Source organism: Hetaerina americana, unplaced genomic scaffold (assembly GCF_022747635.1).
Source record: "Hetaerina americana unplaced genomic scaffold, ioHetAmer1.1.p SCAF_5, whole genome shotgun sequence".
Classification (NCBI taxonomy): domain Eukaryota; kingdom Metazoa; phylum Arthropoda; class Insecta; order Odonata; family Calopterygidae; genus Hetaerina; species Hetaerina americana.
The window spans coordinates 53,518,493-53,539,350 of NW_027287095.1; the positions used below are offsets into that span (position 1 = coordinate 53,518,493).

The 20,858-nt window shown below is 39.4% G+C and overlaps 2 protein-coding genes across 2 annotated transcripts in view; both read left to right on the top strand.

Moving 5' to 3' along the window:
* Nucleotides 1-20,583, top strand: part of LOC139693688 (uncharacterized) — a gene marked incomplete at its 3' end in the record, with an annotated part of 305,211 nt that extends 284,628 nt beyond the window's left edge. The window contains exon 16 of the mRNA XM_071591931.1: nucleotides 20,467-20,583. Coding sequence (XP_071448032.1) covers nucleotides 20,467-20,583 — 117 coding nt within the window. The remainder of the gene's footprint in view (nucleotides 1-20,466) is intronic.
* Nucleotide 20,584: 1 nt separating this feature from the next.
* LOC139693689 (uncharacterized) overlaps nucleotides 20,585-20,858 on the top strand; it is a 63,682-nt gene continuing 63,408 nt past the window's right edge. Inside the window, exon 1 of the mRNA XM_071591932.1 lies at nucleotides 20,585-20,715. The gene's annotated coding sequence lies outside the window, so the exon portion shown is untranslated. The remainder of the gene's footprint in view (nucleotides 20,716-20,858) is intronic.

Genomic DNA, 20,858 nt, shown 5'->3' on the forward strand with positions numbered 1-20,858 from the left:
AGGTTAAATTACAGATTCAAACTCTTGCATAAATTGGGGGGAGGTCTCTTTAGTAATGATGTTGGAAATGTCTTATTACCCCAATCGTACTACGTTAGGAGAGATCATGCCATTAAAGTTAAAAAGATTAAGTGTAGAACAGATAGATTTAAGATGTCAATTTTTCCACGAACGGTAAGAGATCAGAATAATGTTTTTCGACCACGGTAGGGTCATATTCGGGTCAGAATGGGTCTGGTGTGTTCGCCCCCTACCACACGCCCTGGCGATGGCTTACAAGGTATACCTGTATATAAATAAAATTAAATTTAAATAATAGTACTTCTTGATGATTGCCCTCTCTTGTATTTCTTTTTATAATATCTTCGGATATCGTCTTTTATTTTCAATTCGAATCCAGCGCTTTCAGAGAAACATTTTTCGAATGGATCAATTTTTTTTTGTTCGACTCCATGCATCGAGATCAGATAATCACAATTATAATCCTGAAAAGATATACCAGATTCTCAAAAATTATCATTTTAAAATATTTTAAAGTGTACCTTACGGAATACTAATATATTATTCCTCCGAAAAATAAACACACAAAAACGTACGCAGTGCAAATGATGAGTCGATTTGGATTTCATATGTATCCTCGAGGTTAAGCCTTCGCAGGGTCTCTACTTGCGAATCACTATAGGCATGCAGTTATTCCTTAGGCAAGCTATGACACGTGCACGCTTTTCATTTGCTTGGTATCCCCGTATTTACAATCGAAATGAAGCGAGCGAGGAGGGAAGAGAAAATTGCAAAACTCCGCAAGTTACCACCCCCGTCTCTGGCACGGCGCGTGGCGGCGAATGAGAGGTGGTGCGGTGGGTGAGTGAGCTTGGTTAGAGGGGAAAGGGGGCACGGAGGGTCTAAGAAGACGAGGGATGGAGCGCGGAGAGGGGGAAGGAGGGGGAGAGTTCGAAGCGGGCACGTGGGTTGGGAAGTGGCGATATGAGTGGCAGTTGGGCAGGGTGGGAACGGCGACGGGGAAGAGGATGGTGCGGGGGGGGGAGGCAGTCGATGGAAGGGGAATGCGAGACGAATGGGTCTGTCCCCTCCACCCCCTAACCCCTCTCACCAATCCCCTCTAGACAGCTTCGCGGAGAGGGACGGGGGAGTAGAAGCCAGCACCAACCCACAACTAGGCCTATTCAATGCGCATTCACGCACACGCACACATACGCACAAACACACTAAATGTAAGCCCCCATTGCCCTCCCGTTACGGTTGCGCGACTTACCATTCCGGGCATCGCAGCACGATGCTAATTGAGCATCGATAACGTCGGAATAAATCGGCATTTGGGGATGAGGCTGGCGCAGTGCCGGAAGTAATGGTTAACCACGTGGGTGATTTGCCCTCGGGCTCGTCATACATACTCTATTTTGAGTTCGATAACCATTACGACCCGAGTTCTATGCTTGTTATGTCGCCGACCAAGTAAATTCGATCGATTAGACAGTCGTTCCGGCCGTGATGGTGAGCGTCGAGTCATGTTCGATTAATTCACGAGGTAATCTGAGCGTTTCTACCATTCTGTCCATGCAGACTTCTTTTTGAACGTGTAATTCACTTTTCAAGTACACCTCCCGAGCGTAATCTGGAACTTAAGCGCATGGCATCACATTTTATATCGCAATCTAACATCAACGACATTTTGTAAGTGCGTGAATCCGCAGCCCTCGACTCCATATGGGCTTCATCGACGTATATTGTAGATCTTTCCGCTCGATTTAATCATCGCATAGATAACTTCCGCAGCGATGGGACGATAAATGAAACCTGGTTAAAGTTCGCTGAATATCGTTTTCGTACACGACGGTGCATCGATTTCTTATCCGACACGATATTTTAATGGATTCTCTGTATGTAGTGTATCGCGTATCGACGTCGACACGTCGGAATATCGCACAGGCCCAACTCCCACACCCCCGGCATCCCTCACCATTGACAATGGAACTGCCTCCAGAAATAACTCGCCCATAGCTGCCTCCCTTCTCCACGTCTCCCGCCTCGTCCCACTCCCCTTTTAACCCCTTTCCCCGAAACCAACCGCTCTCAACCCCTCTCTCCCTCACTACTCAAGATCCCCGGATCCCCTTCCGGACCCTAAGGCCGTTTCACACGACACTTTGAATTTGTACTGAAGTCTGTGGGGATACTGAAAATATCACGATGGGAAGCATTTGAGGTGGGCTCAATGCTTCCCATTTGGATTCGATTTTTATGAATGAGGTTCAAAACATTTACAGACCGACAGTTCTCTTTCGAACGAAATCAGCTCGTGGGAGATAACAATGGCACAACAGATATCGATGAGAGATGATGGGTATTAGGTCGATTGTAATTGAACCATGAAAGGAAATATCAATTTTAGAGTGCTGTGGGGATTATTTAATTAATTCCGCAACAATACCGAGATTGTTCAGCCAGAGGTGATTGGTGATTCCGATTCTTGTGTGAACAAATGATTTTATTCATCCGGTTCGCGTCGGCAAAAATTTGTCAAAGTAGAGTTTCGACAATATCCAGTTATTATTGAATAGTGCTCCGATGAAAGTAAAAATATAAGTGTGTTCATGCTGGTATGAAGGCCTCCTGTGTTAAAACAATGACGGTTTTCAATGGGATATAACATTGCTTGCGAAGTCACCGCGATAGACTTATCTCAAAATATCTTTCTCTCAGTCGCTCCATTTCAGTCATGATATTCCTTTTTTTCCCGGCGCAATATATTTAGCTTGATCATGTTGGAAATACAGCGCTGAGACAGTATTCACTCCTCCGTAAATGTACTTGCACATCGTTGAGCCACGAGGGGTAGTAATCACGCGTTCTTTTTCCTAACTTGTTTCGCACCTCCTAATCCAAATGGAAAGATGAATCACATGTTGACCCGTCGGTGACTTTTTTTATCACTCAAAAGTTAATGTACGAGACTTCGAAACCCGGGACCGCCGACATCATCTCGCCTTCTTGCTGGTCGGTCCGCGTGACCGGCTTCCTGAAATATTCTCACTGTGCCAATGCTCCAAGGCGCTCGACGCTTCCTTTGTGGATCTCGTCCTCTCTTCCTCATTCTTTATGTGGAGCCTCTAATCATCGAGGGATTTCATTCGTGCTGTTCCCGCTGGAAAGAGAAGAGTTCCGAGAGACAGACTCGTTGGCGCTTTGGTCATCGGTCGTCCCGAGTTAAGCTGGCCGATTCTCTCGAAGTAGTGTAAACCTTTGTGGTGAAATACGAGACGGCGCATGTGTGGACAACTTCATGCTGAAGAGGATAACACCAAAGGGTCTTCTCTTTCACACCAAAGGCATTGTATAGCTCTCGACAATAAAACATAGCATGGTGTACAAGCAAAAGGACTGAGTCGATGAATCGTCTGTGGATGTAAAATCTAAGGAGCTTCCCTTGCTCTTCTTTGTGGGTGGATTTGGGTTTATGGCCTTTGAAAGAGAAGACTGCATCTAAAGTGTGAGGATGTTTCTTGGTTTTATTACTTAAATGGGTTCGTCGAGAAGAAACCACAAAGATCGCATTTCGGAAATTGGTTTAAATTAGTAATTCCTCTTCTCTCATTTTTACAGTAATAATCGTTTAAGGAAAGAAAAATGACTTCCATTGATGATGTTATTTGTTAATTGACTTTGGATATAAGGACATCAAGATGTGCCAAACACGACAGTGATACTCCAACATGAGCAATGAAGTTTTATGTAACGGTTGTCTTGGCTTTCGATTTCACTGGGCTATTGTGGTTTAAAATATCTATTCCGAGACAAAATGGGTATTTTAGAACATTGTTTATATTACCGGAATTTTCTCTAACCCCATTTCTTTCGCTACTTCAGAAACCACTTCATCGTTTATCTTCTCAAGGCGCCAAATCTACGCTCTCCGAGACCGAAATAGCATCCTCGACTTGGTGTAAATTCATTCCTTAGCATCTATTCCGTATCCCTTAGAGAAAACTGGGGAAAGACAATAGCGTTTCATAGAGAAGCGCTTTCAAGTTCACCTAACTAGAGTTATTTTTTTGTGTCCATGGTTCTGAATATTTCTGATGCATATCGCACAGTGAAAAATCTCAGATATACGCCATCATAGAGACTAGAAAATACCGTTCACAGTGAATCATACTTATACATCAGAAGGAACGACTGCATTTCTGTTTAATTGAAGCATGTTTAGAATAATGATATTAAAATATATATGATATAACGCTCAAGTTGGTACTGACCAACAAAATTTTGTAAGATTGGTACATAAAATTGAATTCAATAAATAATTGAAATAAAATTAAAAAATCCTAGGATACCTAAGGGCGCTCAGTTTAACATTCATTAGTCCTATATCAACGATGGTACATTTTTTTGATCACAGGCTCAAAGCCAAAATCTACTTGTTCAAGCATTTTTTAGAGATGGTTCGAGGGAGAAAATTTGTTAAGAAGTGCATTTCAGCCAATACAATTCAGGATTGGAAAATTTGAAGAAGATAGCCCGTGAAATCAAGATCAAAAATGGAGAAAAATACATCTGCTGTTAATCATTCCTCGTAACTTGTTAACTCAACCACGTAATTATTTCTAAACTTGTTCTTCCCGGGATTTGAATCGAAATTTAAAAAGATGAAATTATCGGTTTGTCAATGGATTTACAGACATTTTTCTTTGTTAGAGAGGAGATACTTTGTGTTTTTGGATAGGGTAAGCGGAAAATTTCCGGATTCCCACTGACTTATTAAAGCTGTCTTCTTCATGGTCTTAGTCAAAATGGAATAACAAGATGAAGAAATGAAATTTTGCAAGGTAGAACGATTTTTGTGATGAATTGGGTCCTCGTATCAAATTCTACGGTAGGAAAAGCTAAAAGCTAAGTTGGCCAGTTCAGCTGGCGCCCTTCAGTCATGCGTGAGTTCTGTTCTTCACAGGGAATGACAAGAATGAATAAGCGCGAAACTTATTCAGTCGTACATTTCTCCATTCGCTCCATCCGTCTTTTCAACCATTTAAACTTCTTGTTGCAATCTGTAGGTTTATATAAATTTAACTAACTTAATACAGTTAATCATGATTATATTCCTTAAGTTTGTCCCAAATATTGCCTTTTCACAAACTTTTCCTTCCATACCTTCGAATGCTACTCTGCATTACTCAAATTCTGGCATAATTTTGTTGACCAAGACAAATTGGGACTGTTTCTCTTCGGTGCATTTTTTTGTTAATCCAATCTTTTTCGGTATACCAAATTATTATCGAATACTGTGCAGTTTTCGCAATAATTCACCTACTGAACCGAAACCAGGTATTTGAGTCAAGAGGATGAGCTTAGATAGAGGTTTAAGAGAAGCATTGAAAAAGTTGGACGGAAAAGAACATTGAGCACAAAGGTTTTGAATCTGGTGAGTGAATAGATAAAGTTGTTCGGTGAGCTCAAAACGCAGGAAAAGTTGGTCGAGGTAATATTGTGAGGTGGTGAGATGCTGACGGCCATGATGAAGGGAAGAACGTTAGGTAAGGGGGGCGGAGGAAGGAAGAGGTTTTAAGAAGTAAATAATTTAGGGCAAATAAAGGGATCTTTCCTCCAGCGATACATGATAAATTTAGAGTTTTTAGAATCCGTCCCAAACCTACATTTAATAGATACATTTCTTCAGATGAATACTCCGCGGAGGTTGATTACCTTTGATGATTCCCTCGTTCCCAGAACACAATACCGGAATTCACCCATTCATTCCATGCCGTACGCATTCAGAAGTTCTTTCGCGGCATCCGTCCGCCCTTTTTAACCTCCTCCTCCCCCGCCTCCTCCCTGCCCCGTGCATGCACGCGCTCTCTCGTTCCCACTGCACCCCCCAACACCCCCCAGATCCTTGCCACCTCCATACTCCCCCTCCATCTCGCCCGCCCGCACAAGTGCATTCTTCCCCTCTCCGCCCCCGTCACACTCTTTTTCCGACCCTCTCCTCTTCCTCTACTCCTCTCCTCTTCCTCCGCCCTGACCGGGACTTATCTGCATCCTTCCGCGCCGGTCGGCCACTCGTCCGAATGAGTCAGCGGCCGGTCGCGATCTTGAGTGGTGTGTTGGTGCATCGGGTGCGGAAGAGTGCTCTCTCCCTCCCTTCCATCGAGTTCGTGCGAAGCGACCCCATAGAGGAAGAGATCGGGTAGGATCGGCGTCGCTGCGACCTCGCGCCGAACTCTTCTTCCCCATCGGAGAGGAAGGAGGAAAGGAAAAGGTTTTTGACGGGATTTTGGGTCTTACTACAGACGCGGAGCCGTCGGGATTTGTCCGATACTGATCTCCATTTAATGGTATCGCCATCTAACCCCATCGTGCCTTCCAGCTTCCTTTCCTCACGCTCACGTCTTCGTGAACGCCTCGTTGTGCACGAATTTTATTACTGTTTAGTATTACATTCAAACTCTGATATCCCACGAGTAAATTAATCTCTCCCATGCGAAGATGAAAAGAATTTCGCCTGCTGGAAAGCTGTATGGCGTATTGAATTTCTATGTCATTGATTGCAATCTAGAATCTTTTGGAATTTGTTAAATTCGCAGCGATAATAATAATTTCTTGCGCAACGTCCTTTTATGATTACTTTTCCTCCAGTTTCACTTTTTTCATCGTGTTTTTTTTACTGTTTTTGTGTCAGTGTATTTTTATGCACACTTTTTGTGTTACCATTATTGAATACTTAGTGGTACGAATTTTGGTATTCGATTTACCATGGAATGTTACAGTAAATTTAAGTGTTTTACACTTTGTGAATTAATGCGAATTCTATTAGCCGATGTTTTTTAGCGATACGTCATTCCAGAGAGGTGAGAGTTAGCACTCTATTTTGCCAACATAATCAATTGATAAACTTTCATTTCGAAGTGATTCAAGTTAATGAACGGTATATCCATGGCCATAACAACTCAAATCTACAGCAAAAGCCGCGCTTCTTTGGAATAATTTTTAAGTGGAAATTGTATGACATCTGAGCTAATAGGATATATCACCTACGACCTTCCCCGATAGTTTCTCTAGAATTTATTCACCAGGTATTTTCGGCAAGCTTTTAATACCAACTGCATTCTTCTTGTTAGTTTTTCGATGACTGCTAATTTTTTCTTCGAAGAACTTCCGTAACTTGATCCCTTCATCTGTTATTCTTGTCTTTCTCAAGTTCACCCATTTTTGCGCAGCTGTTAACCTTCCCTTTCAGCTCACTTCCTCGTATCAATAAATCATATGGACCCTTAATGATGTCACGTTAATATGTTGACTATTTCCAGGAAAAGTTTATCTAAAAGATTATCATAATAAAAGATTTTCGTGAAGAGACATTCTAAGGAGGCTGTTAAGGATTTAACTGGTTATAATCGTGAGCGTATGATTGGAATTTGTGCGAGTGAGTGCTTTTCTTTCAGAATTAAACTTTTTTTTATTTTACATTTTGCTCCTAGGAGAAGTTCTGGTGCATAGATAAAGCTCTGTTTGTGGCATGGCATACATGTTAACATTCGTGATTTTAAGAAAAAGTTATAATAATGCTTGTAACGTTAGATCAAATTATGGAGACTATAACTGTCTTCAATTAATTCAATTTGTTAAAATATATTTTTAAATATACTCATAAAATGCCCTCGTAATACGCTGTATTTAAAGTTTTCAGATAACCATTTCCGGCGTTTTTGAAAATATAGTTACCGATTACCTCCAAAGAAAAGTAATTTAATTAACATTATTAAAAAATAGTGCACATATTGGAAAAATTGCGAGCCCATGACCGGTTAGTTATTCGATATTTGCGTAAAACATTCAGAACTTCCATATGGTTTGAATTTCCTTATGATTCGATCACTATAATGTTTGGCTTCAAGAGCGATCATTTTGAGAACACCTCTTCCAGGACAACTATTTTGATCGTCATCAATAATCTCTTCCCAAGCTCCTCCACCTTGAAACAGTATAAGCGAATCTCGCGTTGACCTTCCACGTCACATTAACAGCGCCGCCACGTGCGATTCGATAGGTACGAAACTGCATGAAGAATGTCTGTGGATTGATAGCTTGTTTATTACGGACTCAAAAGAACGATCTCGCAGTTCAAGAGTTTCTCTGTTAAGATTACTTGCGTACATTATTAAGACCAATTTGGGTGTATATTATTGTCATAACTCTTATTGAAGCTGTTGTAACCGCGGAATGTGGAATTTATTTTGAAAAAGTTTTAATTGAAATGAACCATTGCTTTAAAACACGCTTCCTGTATGTTCTAACTATAATTTAGTTAAAATCTTTGCAAGAATTCTTCCTAATTCTGTTTTGTTTTATTCTTTAGTTTTGGTTTTGACTTTTGATTTAAAAAATCTGTTTTTTTTTATTTTCTACGCATTTCACCATTTAGTCTATCGATAGATGAGGCTATGATTACTTCATCACAGTCTGCAAACATCGCAGTTTTTATGCTGAAAAGAACGGTTTCTACAGGTTTTTGTTTGCAAAGAGGAAGTCTTTGAATATTCTTAAGGACTGAGGAAGCTATTAGAAATACATAGTAATTCAAGCAGTAATTTTTTAATCACAGTTAAGTTCAACTGTGTCAAAATCAGTAGAAAGTTATGGTAATTTTTAAAAAAGTAGAAAATGTTGATCATATTTATCCGTGGAATGTATTCACTTTAAGTCTGCTAATTGCTCTCGAGAACCCGAAATCACCGTTTATTTTCTCTTCTTATTACATTTCCTAATATGGTGCATTCTTCAGAGAATTGACTAAACTCGCATATGAATTGATTTTCACTCGATGAAATGTAAAAAAATAGATGAGATTTTAATACTGTATTAATACTTTAATAATTAGTTCTGATCCAGATAATAATTTCATTTATCTCATATTAATCGCTATGCACATGCGCGAAATTAGTTCAATGTCAAGAGTCTTCTCCACGATCCACATTTCTAATTTTCTTCCTATGATACTATTATCATTAATAAGTAATTCATTCGTCGGAATCAGTGCTCTTTCCAGGTAGTCTTTTTTCCTACAATACTAACGGAGAGAGAGAAATCGCCAAAATCAACCTGCAAAATAAAGCTCCTCTGCCATGACTCCTAAAATGACGGCGTTCATCTTTCTTCGTGGAGAGTTCATTCCGTAATGTGTGATTAATGGTACAAGTTTTATCTCGGTGAAGGTTTATTTAGATTTATGGCCAACATTGATCACGTGTGCTCATAGGCCCATGAGGAACGTATTTTTAAATCCAGTGGGCACATTTATCTGTAGAGTGTGAAGACCATTCTATTAACAATGCTGTTCAGATACTAATAGTCATATTAATTATAATCTAAACAATATCTATGCATTCTCAATGCTACCTAATTGTTTAACACAAAAAATGGATCGTTTTGTTCAGCTGTAAACATTATGCTTTCTATTCCTGTTTATTTTAAAAATATTTTGTAAGATATCTTTTTTCCCCGAAAGTATTTCACCAGATATAATGTTCTGTATTCAACCTGTATTCTTTTGGATTCAACCTGTAATATATATTTTTATGATTACAGTTCTTTCATAATATTAAATATCTAAACAGTAGCTGTACAAATTATTATAATGCATTTAATAATGTAATAAATAGGCATTATAAAAAACTGAAATGAGTAAAAAAACATTAGTTTTACATCCCCGTAAGTTTAATTTAACCTTTAATCCAATTTTGCGTGTATTTCCTATTGCATATTCCTCGTTTGGTTCTTTCGTGGTATGTTTACCAGCATCCCTATAATCGTTCGAATGTGATCTAAAAAATATTTCGTTCCGATTTAAGCTGACTGTAAATTTTACAAAAGAAATAAAATAAAAAATAATTTCAATAAATAATGGAAAGAATAAATTTAGCTTCTTGCCGCCTCTTTTTAGACTTGCTATATTAATTAATATTTTCTTAAGCCGTAAAGCGTTTTTTTAACACTGCTGTAAGAGTAAAAAAAGAATGGGAGTATTGAGATTGATGTGGTGATTTACGAGGAAAGTTAATCCCTCGCTAGTGATCAGACACCCTTTCAAAATATTAGGATGTTCACATTTACGCAGGGGGGTATTTCCTGAATAGGTTTACGAGGAAATTAATCCCATCGCCAGGGACTGTATTCGGGAAATTACAAATACACACACAGTCACACTGATTAATCCAAAGTGGTTTATTTAGTGGTTATATTCCAAAAAGTTTTCATATAACTTTCTATTCAGCGCTATTTGAAATACGTCCCCTTGGTAATATGTGTCAGTTTCGAGGAATGTTTTCGGAAAACATCCAAAAAGATTCAGTGTTTGTTTAATTACCCACTTCTTTCTTTACTTTCCCACATAAACTGTTGTTTTGGCACTTCTTCTTCATTCGTTCATGTTTATTTTTTATTGTGATTAAAATAGGTCTTCAAATAAAAGCTTACTTAAATATAAAAGTATCTTTTTTGTTCCCTAGCATAAATTGCGATGGGTCGTGTGGAGATTTGGGCAACTTTAAGCAGCCAGAGGGCAAAGCATAGACTAATTAAACTCATACTAATGGCAAAGTTTTAAGGTAAATAATAAATTCTTGACCCAAATTTGCAATTTTTTTTATCTTTCATTTCTCTATCAAAATTCAAATCATCCGTAAAGTTGTTATTACTGTAGTATTATTCTTTCACAACATTTTACATTAGATGATAAATTAAATTGGAATCAAAAATATTGATAAACGGTCATGCAATAGCAGATAGTAGTTATCTTCCTCATTACTAAAGTTGAACGTTGAGCGGCCACAGAAATGCAGATGGAGAATGTTTATTCAAGCGTTGGCCTTTCTTTTCTGATCAAATCCTTAATATTCAAGAGGTAAGATCATTTAATAAGGAATGCTGTACCATTTTAAAATATATACAGTGCTGTGCAGTATGGGAAAATATATATCTTCAAGATAAACGAGTTTCTGAAAACGTTTATTTACTCGTAAAATGTCTCCTACTTTTTTCCGTTTCAAATCTTATATCGAGTAATCTGGATCCATCTTAAAAGCATGGAGAAAGGAGGGAAACTTTGATGAATGAGAATAATGGAAATTTATGATTTTTTTTTAATTTTAATGTAGTGGTCCCATAAATGAGGGTAACACACCTACGTACTGAAATAGTGGGATTTGAGCGGTGTGGATTTTATTCCTGTACAATGTAGCAAAACCTCTTTGTTTCTCCTTATTTCGCGTTTGCAAATGCGAAGCTTTTCCGCTTCATGCACCGCACCGCAGGCATTCCTCAATAATTCATCCCATGAACTAAAGAATCCACTAAATGCACTACACTATAACAAACAGTAGTCTTCAACAAGCTATTGTGCCTCAAAGTGTGCTAGATACGTATATTCATTTATCCTTTCAGTTTTCCGCAGACTTTATTCTTGTTATTTTCTTCAAAGAACTTCCCCATTAATTAATTCCCCACTCTACCATTTCATTTAAGCTTCGTGTTCCTCACTCAGTGCCACCATTCTTTTTTCGCTCTTTTTGGCGTCAATGTGTTGAATATTTTGAGAAGCTTATTTCGGGTAGATGTGAGTCTTGATCGTGCTTTCATAATTAGATATTCAATCATTTTAATCGACATCCGCTACTCTATGGGAGAGTTTCCTCTAGTGCAAATTTTGTTCCGTTTATCGATTTTTCTGTTTTTTTTTACGAATCCCTGTCGTCTTTTTGCGTTTTCCATATGAATTGCACGAATTTTTAAAGAGCTTTATACGAATCTGATACTTAGACGTCTCCATGAAATGATCTCACACAGGTGGGGCTCACCTAATGTCGACATCTAGAGTCACATTATGGTAGCGGAGCGTATGCAAACAGGGATTCATCTGTGACTGAATGTCAGTCTGCATTATATAAGTGCATGTCTTTGAAATTGAGCGGTAGGGCGAACCATTTCATTGTTGGATGAGCAAATAATGTTTAACTTTAAGTCTTATCTGCCCTGACCCAATTTACCTCACACGTGCTGGAAGGCATTTGAAAACATGCTTGCTTTTGAAATAATGAAGTATTTCACAACTTATAAGACAGTGCACGCACCATAAATATAATTAAAAAATCAGTAAACGGTTAAGAATGGCCAGTGCCTAGTAATATTTATCTCTTTGGAACTCGAACTCATTTCACTTCCATAGTATCTCGCGAATCGTTGAAAATTCATTTAAACTCAAACATTTAAATCAAAGATAGATGAACCTTTCGAAAACACTTGGGGAATAAAGACTCCATCTGCTAGTTGCACATTTGTTAGTGGAAGGCAATTTTACAACAAAAAAACACGAATACATGTAATTGGTAAATTACAATTGAAAATGCATAAATATCCTTCTTATGACGATCATATACATGCAATTTCATAATAAAAGTATTCGTTTCTTATGAAAATACTCATATATTAATTATATATAAATAAATAAATAAATATATATATATAATTATAATAATATAATTATATATATATATACATATTTCTATACACATATATACGTATATATATATATATATATATATATATATATATATATATATATATATATCTTCGAAATGGAACGCTCTTCGGCGATGCACAAATATATAAAAACACAGAAGCAGATTTTAAGACCATAGAGACACAAAGAAAGGACACTCACAATATGCTATTTGACGTTTCGACGGCTCGGCCGCCAAATCACATATCACATAAACGTCAAATAACATATTGTGAGTTTCCTTTCTTTGTGTCTCTATGGTCTAAAAATCTACATCTGTTTATATATTTTATATATATACATCATATATATGTTTAAATATTGTTTGCTTATTATTTTATGCACCTTGCCAGAATTTTGTTTCTCTTAAGCTCCATTATAACTTATGACAGTGGTTTTGGCCTTTGAGTATCTTAATTGTTCAGTATGCATGTAAGCAGTTCGTATTAACGCATTAATTTAATGGAATTGAATAGATTCCCAACTATTCCATCTTCCTCCAGCCCTTGACTATGGCCATCTGCTTTCTAATATGTAATCATTTTCCGCTTCTCCCTACGACCCCATTACCCCGTGACTCATTGCTAAGACAGCCGTTAAATGAGAGGTTTTGCGGTTTGAAATGTGAAGATGGACAGAAAGCGCGGCTTCAAATGAAAGTGATCGCTAGTCGGGGGTGTGCGTATTAATGTTTCCATCGGATTCAGTTCGGAGAAAGTGTTTCTTGCCCTTCCATTTTGAGACGCCCTCTGATGGGAGTGAGCTAGTTATTATTAAAGTTTTCACCGCGAGGCTAAGTTTGGACGCAGAAATAGGCTTAAGTTTAATTTATGAGTCGGTCAGATATACATCACAAACCTTCCGTTTATAGCATAGGGGTGCCTGAGTACATTTTAAAGGGAAGGAAATGCGTCTATCAGACCGCAAAGTGTTGCTTCTCGCGGCGAACATATCGGGCGGGAAGTGCATTGCCAACCGCAACCCACTATACGAAAGTGGATGGTGGTCATTCCTTCTCTAGTGAAGTGCTCTACCGCACGTCAGGATAACAAACTTGACTGAGTGAAATGCAGCAAAAATTTCGCGAACCGCAACAAACGCCCCCGGACCAATGCCCCGCCGGTGATGGCGGGGCATTGGTCCGAGGGCGTTTGTTTGCTAGATCGATGAAAAGCCAGGAATTCCGGATCTCTTAATTAGCGAGGAAACGCCACATACCTGCGAGCCCTTTTATGACGCTATTTTGATTTCTAGAGACCCCCTTGATGTCGACGGACGTCGAGTGAATACGTCATCATCAAAAATACGATTTCCGTCCGTACCTTCCGAAGGTGTCCAGCCATACAATATTTAGGAAAAAATAGCCTAAACAGAACAATGAGGCCTTAGTCCTCTTCGAAGTACTCCGCTAGGGACCTCACACACTTATCCCAGCGTCTCTTCCATTTTTCAAATGAATTGGCAAAGTCCTTTTTTTCGAAATGATCATCAGTTGCCTCGTCGCATTCTCCTTTAACTCGTCAACCGATTGGTGGTAAGACTGGGCTTTTATTTCAGGGTCATAACCGTGAATCCATGACTCATCTTCAGTTGTGACATTTTATAGAAACCCAGGGTCATCGTTTGTGGCTGGGAGGAAGTTCCGTGCAACAGCAGGACGAAATTCTTGACATTAACGAGACAAAAGAGAATGCGGCAAGGCAGCTGATGACCATTCCGTAAAATGACTTGGCCGACTGTTTTAAAAAGTGGAATATACGCTGGGCTAAGTGTGTGAGATCTCATGAGGAGTACTTTGAAGGGTAATAAGGCCTTATTTTTTTAGGCGGGCTATTTTTATCACAATATTTCATGTCTGGATACCTTCTGGACAGACCTTGTGTACTCAGTATTGCATTAATTTCCAATTTTCATGTTAATTTGGCATGTACCTGCCTTTTTTAGTGTTCTACATAAAATTGTATTCTTAATGAATTATTATTTTTTATGGACAAACCTCGTACGAGCGATTTCGCCTGGTAAAAAAATGCATTGGCACCTCGTGACCGTTTGTGATTTTGTCGAAACGCGTTGTATTCAATTAAAATTTGTTGAAAAGTACAAATCTTTTGCAGCCTCATAATTTCCACCAATTAAGACTTCCTCCACAGTCATTCATGCACGAAAGAGATCATTATTGAGCAACCTGAGGATTGATGCATTCTTGTATTTGGAAGCAAACGTCACCCACGTTACACGATATAGCCGAGAGCCCTTTCTTCTTGAAGTGGCTCTTCCACCGCCGGCGTTGCGGACTGGCGTGTAAAGCAGCCAAATGATTCATGGTTTCCCTAACTTAGCTCATAATCCAGTTTCAATCCCTCTGCGGGACGGGAGCTGTCACTTGGGAATCTTAAGGGTGCCACATAACCCCTCCCCCCGAAAAGGCTACCCCCTTCAATCCCTTAAGGAGCTTTCCCTCCCTCCCACACTCCCTCTCCGACCCCATGCCCAAAACGGCCTTCCCTCGAAAACTCACTACTCGGGACCCCTCCCATGCCGCCATTCCCCTCCACTTGCCAAACAACCCCACCCCTATTTGGAAGCTCCAGACCGCGGCAAGGCATTCCGCACGAAACTAGGGGGACCCAACCCTCTCCAATCCCAGTTTCCCCGCGAATACGAATTCATCCTTCCCTACCGCCATCGAGCTCAAAGTCATCCGCCGACCCCGCTCTACCTCCTCCTCCTCCTCACCTTCTCCACCGCTTCCCTCGACCCTCTTCTCTCTCCTCCGCAGTTCCGCTTCCCCAATCTGATTGTCAAACCTGCTCGCTGTTTCACCCTCTTTCTCTCGTTCTCCCCCTCTATCTCCGTCTCTTCATCCCTCGGATTCATGTAAACGTCACACAGCACGGTCGCGAGATATCCACGGACTCGGTAGCCGAATCATAAGTCCGCTCGAAGTGTGTTGTTGAATCTTAGAGGTTGGCGTAGCTTTGGGTTCCGACCAAAAGCAAACCCACCAGCTAGAACGACGCGCTCGAGTCAGCGTCGCCGTGAACAAATAGGAGAGATGATGTCGCGTTGATTATGAAGATACGAAATCCGATACATGAATTCTGCTACGTTAGGAAAAATTGGTCAAAAATGAGAGGTACGACAGAGTTTATCGTCAGTTTAGAGGAAGGAAATAGGGAAATGTAATGAAGTGCAATAGGGAGACCGAGGTTAGGATACATCCGGAAGGTTATGAATGTCGAATTGAGTTATAAGGGAATGAAAAGAATGACAAGGCGGGAATGGAAAAGAAAAATGACGGGTGTCAACCAATCGTAAAAGTGGCACCATGAAAATGAAGACCATACAAAGAAATTTAAGAAACTTTTCATGTGCGCGATGTTGTCAAAGTCGAGTGATTGAAGGGGGTTCCTTACGACGGGAGGGGAAAAACACGCTGTTGAAAAAATGCTAGTGCATTCTGAGTCGCCGAACTGGGCTATTCCGAATTTTTTGGCACAGTTTTGTGGTAAAACGCATGTGGTAAAAATCACAAAAAAAACATCAGTGGCAATGTTTTTTGAGTTCCTGGCTTTTGTTGCATGTTAAATTAATTGAACATATTCCAATCGATGCCGCGTAACTGGCATCTGGTTCAATCACATAGGCTAAATTAGGATTCGATTTTCGGGAGTATTTTTCATTTCCCCTCGTTATCTAAACAATTATGAGATTTGGTGAATATTTTCCATCCGTATACTGCAATGGGTAGACAGGTAATCAAGTTATGTCCTAGTTCATAGATTTAGTTAAGCATTGAAGCTACAATCGGAAAGCAGCAGAAATGAGAATTTTATTATCTACGTCCTCATGGAAATATGTTTAATTAAATCATTTTGAAATCTTTGCATATGAATTGTAATAACTATCTTTCACAAAGAATTCATATTTGATAGAAGCCTTTTGAAAGGTCACTCTCAGTGTGGATAGAATTCCTTTGCATGTGTGCATGGACAATGCTGGGTTGTGGAGGTTTAGCCTTTTCCACCATCAACCGCTAATCGCTCGCTGCTGGGAGATGCCTTGCCAATCCATTTGATGCATTTTTGGGTGTCCTTGAGCACATGCCTTTCTCGATTTAGCCCCGGGGGTTGATTTGGATCGACTGGAATTAACGATTCTTTGACGATCTCCACAGCTGTGGGCTTAGTTTGGCTATTACTTAGAGTTTGAGTCGCAAAACGTGGGGCATTGTCAAACCTAAATCTTCAGTATTAATTAATTCCTGATGTAAAATCAGTGTATTTTTACACTAGCAAGTTGAAAGTCGAGTTTTATATTAGCTCTCCGATGTACTTGGTATTTTCGTTAACTCTCCGTCTCTTGGGTTATTTTTTAAGAGTATTAATGGCACACCTGACCAAGAGGAAGGAAAACTGAGGCACTCTAAAAGAAAAATTAGTTTATTTTATCCACGGGAAAAATCTGCAATGAATAAAAAATCGACGAGACCATAGCTCTAACTCATGGCTTTGTAATTTTGTATAGCCCAATTCTATAGCCTTAAGTTTTTTATATTAATTTTTATTGAAGAACTCTACTTTTCAACAAATTAATTTAAAGATTCTAAGTTATTTGAGTATAATTTAATAAGATTAATCGAAAGGTTTCTTTTAATTTCCTGGTTAATGGCAACTGGAAAGTTTTTCATAAGTATTCAAATGGGAAAAATTACATGAGAAACAATGATTAAAGATAGACATTTTTGTTTATGGCGTAATATTCCTTGAAATAATTTTAAAACTTCTGACTAAGCGTTTCTAGTGAAGGAAGAGAGACACAAGTCTGTCACATTTTATATGGAGAGTGATTTAAATCTGGCCACAACATACATTAATTAAGTAGTAAACGCGTCTCTTCCCATTCCTGTTAATTATTCATTATAATTAAGGTCATCTTGGGAATACAATTTTGCTTCTTTCCTGTGTTTCATGAAACGTTTGCAATGCAATGCGTATTGTTTGTATGCATTACTGATACGCTCCAAGTAGTCAAAGTCACTTTTGCCTATTATACAAGTCCTCGAATATATATAGTATTTTTTGGTGCGTATGTGTTAGTATGTATGTGTGTGCATGTGTGCAATATATATATATATATATATATATATATATATATATATATATATATATGCATATATATATTATATATAATGTATCATAAAATATGTATATATTAATATATATTCATACATGAATATGAATTATATATATAAATATATATATATAATGAAAACGGAGAAGCGAGACAGCGCCAGCGAACAAAATTACAGGGAAACACATGCAAATGAAATTCGCTATTCCGGATTTCAGTGGCGAAACCACCTTCCTCTAAAGAGAGAAGGAGCTGACTTAATATATATGTATGCATGTATATATATATATATATATATATATATATATATATATATATATATATATATGCGCACACACACACACACACACACAAATATGCACGCGTCACACGCTGTATCTACCAAGTCGGTGCGAAATGTTTGACATTCAATCCCTCATTATCCATCTTTATCGGAAATTTCCAGCCTGCTAGACCCCACGAGGAATCTCCTTCGTTCTACGTTAGCAATCTCGAGACTAACGAGTTTCTGCGCATTTGAAATTCCTTAAGCGTATCATCTAAACTTCCCCGTTAAGTACCATCATCCGCCCTGGAAATTTCTGAGATGCGAAAGAGTAGCACCGCTTCGAATTCCTCTTTGTTTCCCAAGTTTTAATCCGCGTTTGGCCTATTTTAACCGTGGCCTTTATGCTGCGAACAAAACTCAAAAATTCTACCGTTATGAATTGAAAATGTCTGGAGTGCTGTCCTAATTTTCGGCATTCCAGAGAGACTGCATATAGTCCATTCATCGGCTTCAACGGATTTGTGCTGCATTTTAAATGTGTGCCCACGCAAGTGTTATAAGCGGAGCACAATGCCCGGGGAGTTGGGGCCGAATCATTCTCTTGAGATAATCCTGTAGACATGGAAACATTTTCTTTAAACTGCTTTAAAATTAATTTTTACCTGCATCTGCCAGCCGGCTTGGTGGTATGCTTGAGTCGTAAAAAATGGAATATTTTGCATAAAATCCTGTCAGTTGAAAAATCAGTCAGATTCGAGAGTTTATTCCCAATTAAAAGGATGTCCACATTACATGCACCTATATTTCGTTTCAATTACATAAAGCGTAATGGGGAAAAACTTGAGAATTTAGCATTTTTAATATTTTTCATGTAACTAAAGTGTCTAGAAGATCTACAAAAATGGGAAAGAAATAACGAAACGATTTTGCAAAAAGCCAATAATATTCTTGATAGATCTTCAGTTCAAGATCTGGAACGTATTACATCTTACCCGGGTTCAATTTAGATCGTTCAAACTCATTAAGGGGCCGTTTCCAGATTTTATTATTTTGATATTTGATGTGCACAGTAACACAACCACATAACTATGCCATTTTTGTTGTACTCTACAGTTAAACGTGTCATGGATATAAATTTGCTATCGCACTAAAATTATGCGGCGCAGTTTAAAAATTTCTTCTTTTTTTAAACTTTGCGCTAGCTTGTTCTCGTTGTACCTGGCTGCTAAGTAATATCATAAAATATTTATTGATTCTAAACGCTAAATACGTAAAAAAAATAACAACATTAGAATTGGTGAGACAATTAGCTCTTACAGCGTGCGGGTTTCTGTTTCTAAATAATTGAAATGATTTTCAGTCTCCATATACAGGGTCCGTACAATAAGTATCGTGACTGGTTCGCTGTAGCCTCAACGGAGCAGTGGATGAAGGGCCGACCGGTCGGCTCGGTAGAGGGGTCACCCACGACTTAGGCGCACTTAAATTCAGTTGCCTCCGGTCATGCGTTGAGAAAGGAAGTGGATTTTTGTGACGTGTGATTGTTTGTGGTGTCGTCGCGCCAGTATGGAGCGCACCGTCGAGAAACGCTACGCTGTGAAGTTTTGGTTAAACTCAGGTAATCCGCATCGGAGACCCTTGAACGCATTAAACAGGCTTATGGGGATGATGTCTTAAGCCGCACAAGAGTTTTTGAGTGGCACAAAATGTTTAAGGAAGGCCGGGACCGCGTCGGACGCCCGACGACCGCTCGAACCGATGCTTAGGTGGCCAAAGTGAAAAAGGTTTTGGCCTCTGACAGGCGTTTAACCATCTTATCAGTGAGGAGACCGGCCTTTCAGTCGGAACCGTCCACACCGTATTAACAGAGGATCTTGTGATGAGAAAAGTGTGCGCGAATCTGGTGCCGAAAGACTTAAGCGGAACAAAAACTGTAGCGGGTGGAAATTTTGCAAGAAATTTTGGAATGTGTCTAGGAAGATGAAGATTTTCTCGACAGCGTTATTACCTCAAAGGATAGCTTAAAAGGAGCTCAAAGTATATCGGTCCGACTCTATCGAGGAGGTTCAAGCGGCGACGACAAAGGCTCTCAACAGTATTCCGGAAACGAGTGGCAGACGCGCCCGACTAAGTGTATCGATGCAAAAGGAATGTAATTAGAAGATTATTGAAGTAATTGTAATGATAACTGCAATAAATTTTTATTTTTGGAACAAGTCACGATATATATTGTACGGACCCTTTATATGAAAATGAAAATTCATGCGTATATTTTCTTCCCCCGCTAGGAGATTTTCTAGATCCGATTCTGCCCCAAGGTCAATTTTCTGGAACCTTCCTTACAAAATTCTATCCTTAATGAGTTAACTGACTTTACGTAATTAATCACACTTAAAATCGCTTACTCTTGAGCACAGTGGTGGTCTAATTTGGTGTGTACCATCCCTCTTTCTCTCATTCTAATCTCCGTCCTTGTCTTTCTTTCTCCCCGACGCAGCTCCGCCGCTTGGTCGTCCGAGGGGATTTGGCGTGCACCAAAGAGGAGGCGGCGGCGCTCGCTGGCATCCAGCTGCGAATCGAGGAGTCGTGGGGCGCCGGGGCGCGGCCCCCGCCGCCCACCCTCCGCACCGCCTCCCCTGGGCCATCGTCGTCGTCCACCACCACCACGGTCGCCGCCCCCTCAACCCAAGACTCCTCCGCCACCACCGACCCCTCGGCTCCACTCGGATCCATCTCGGAGGACAAGGTGAGAAGACACCAACCCCCGAATATCAAATGCGTAGTAATTATATTTTATTCCCAAAATAATCCATTCAAAATTTATTGTGATCCTATTCCTAAGAAGGTACATCGAAAAATAATATTACATTACGTTTACAAGAGTAAATA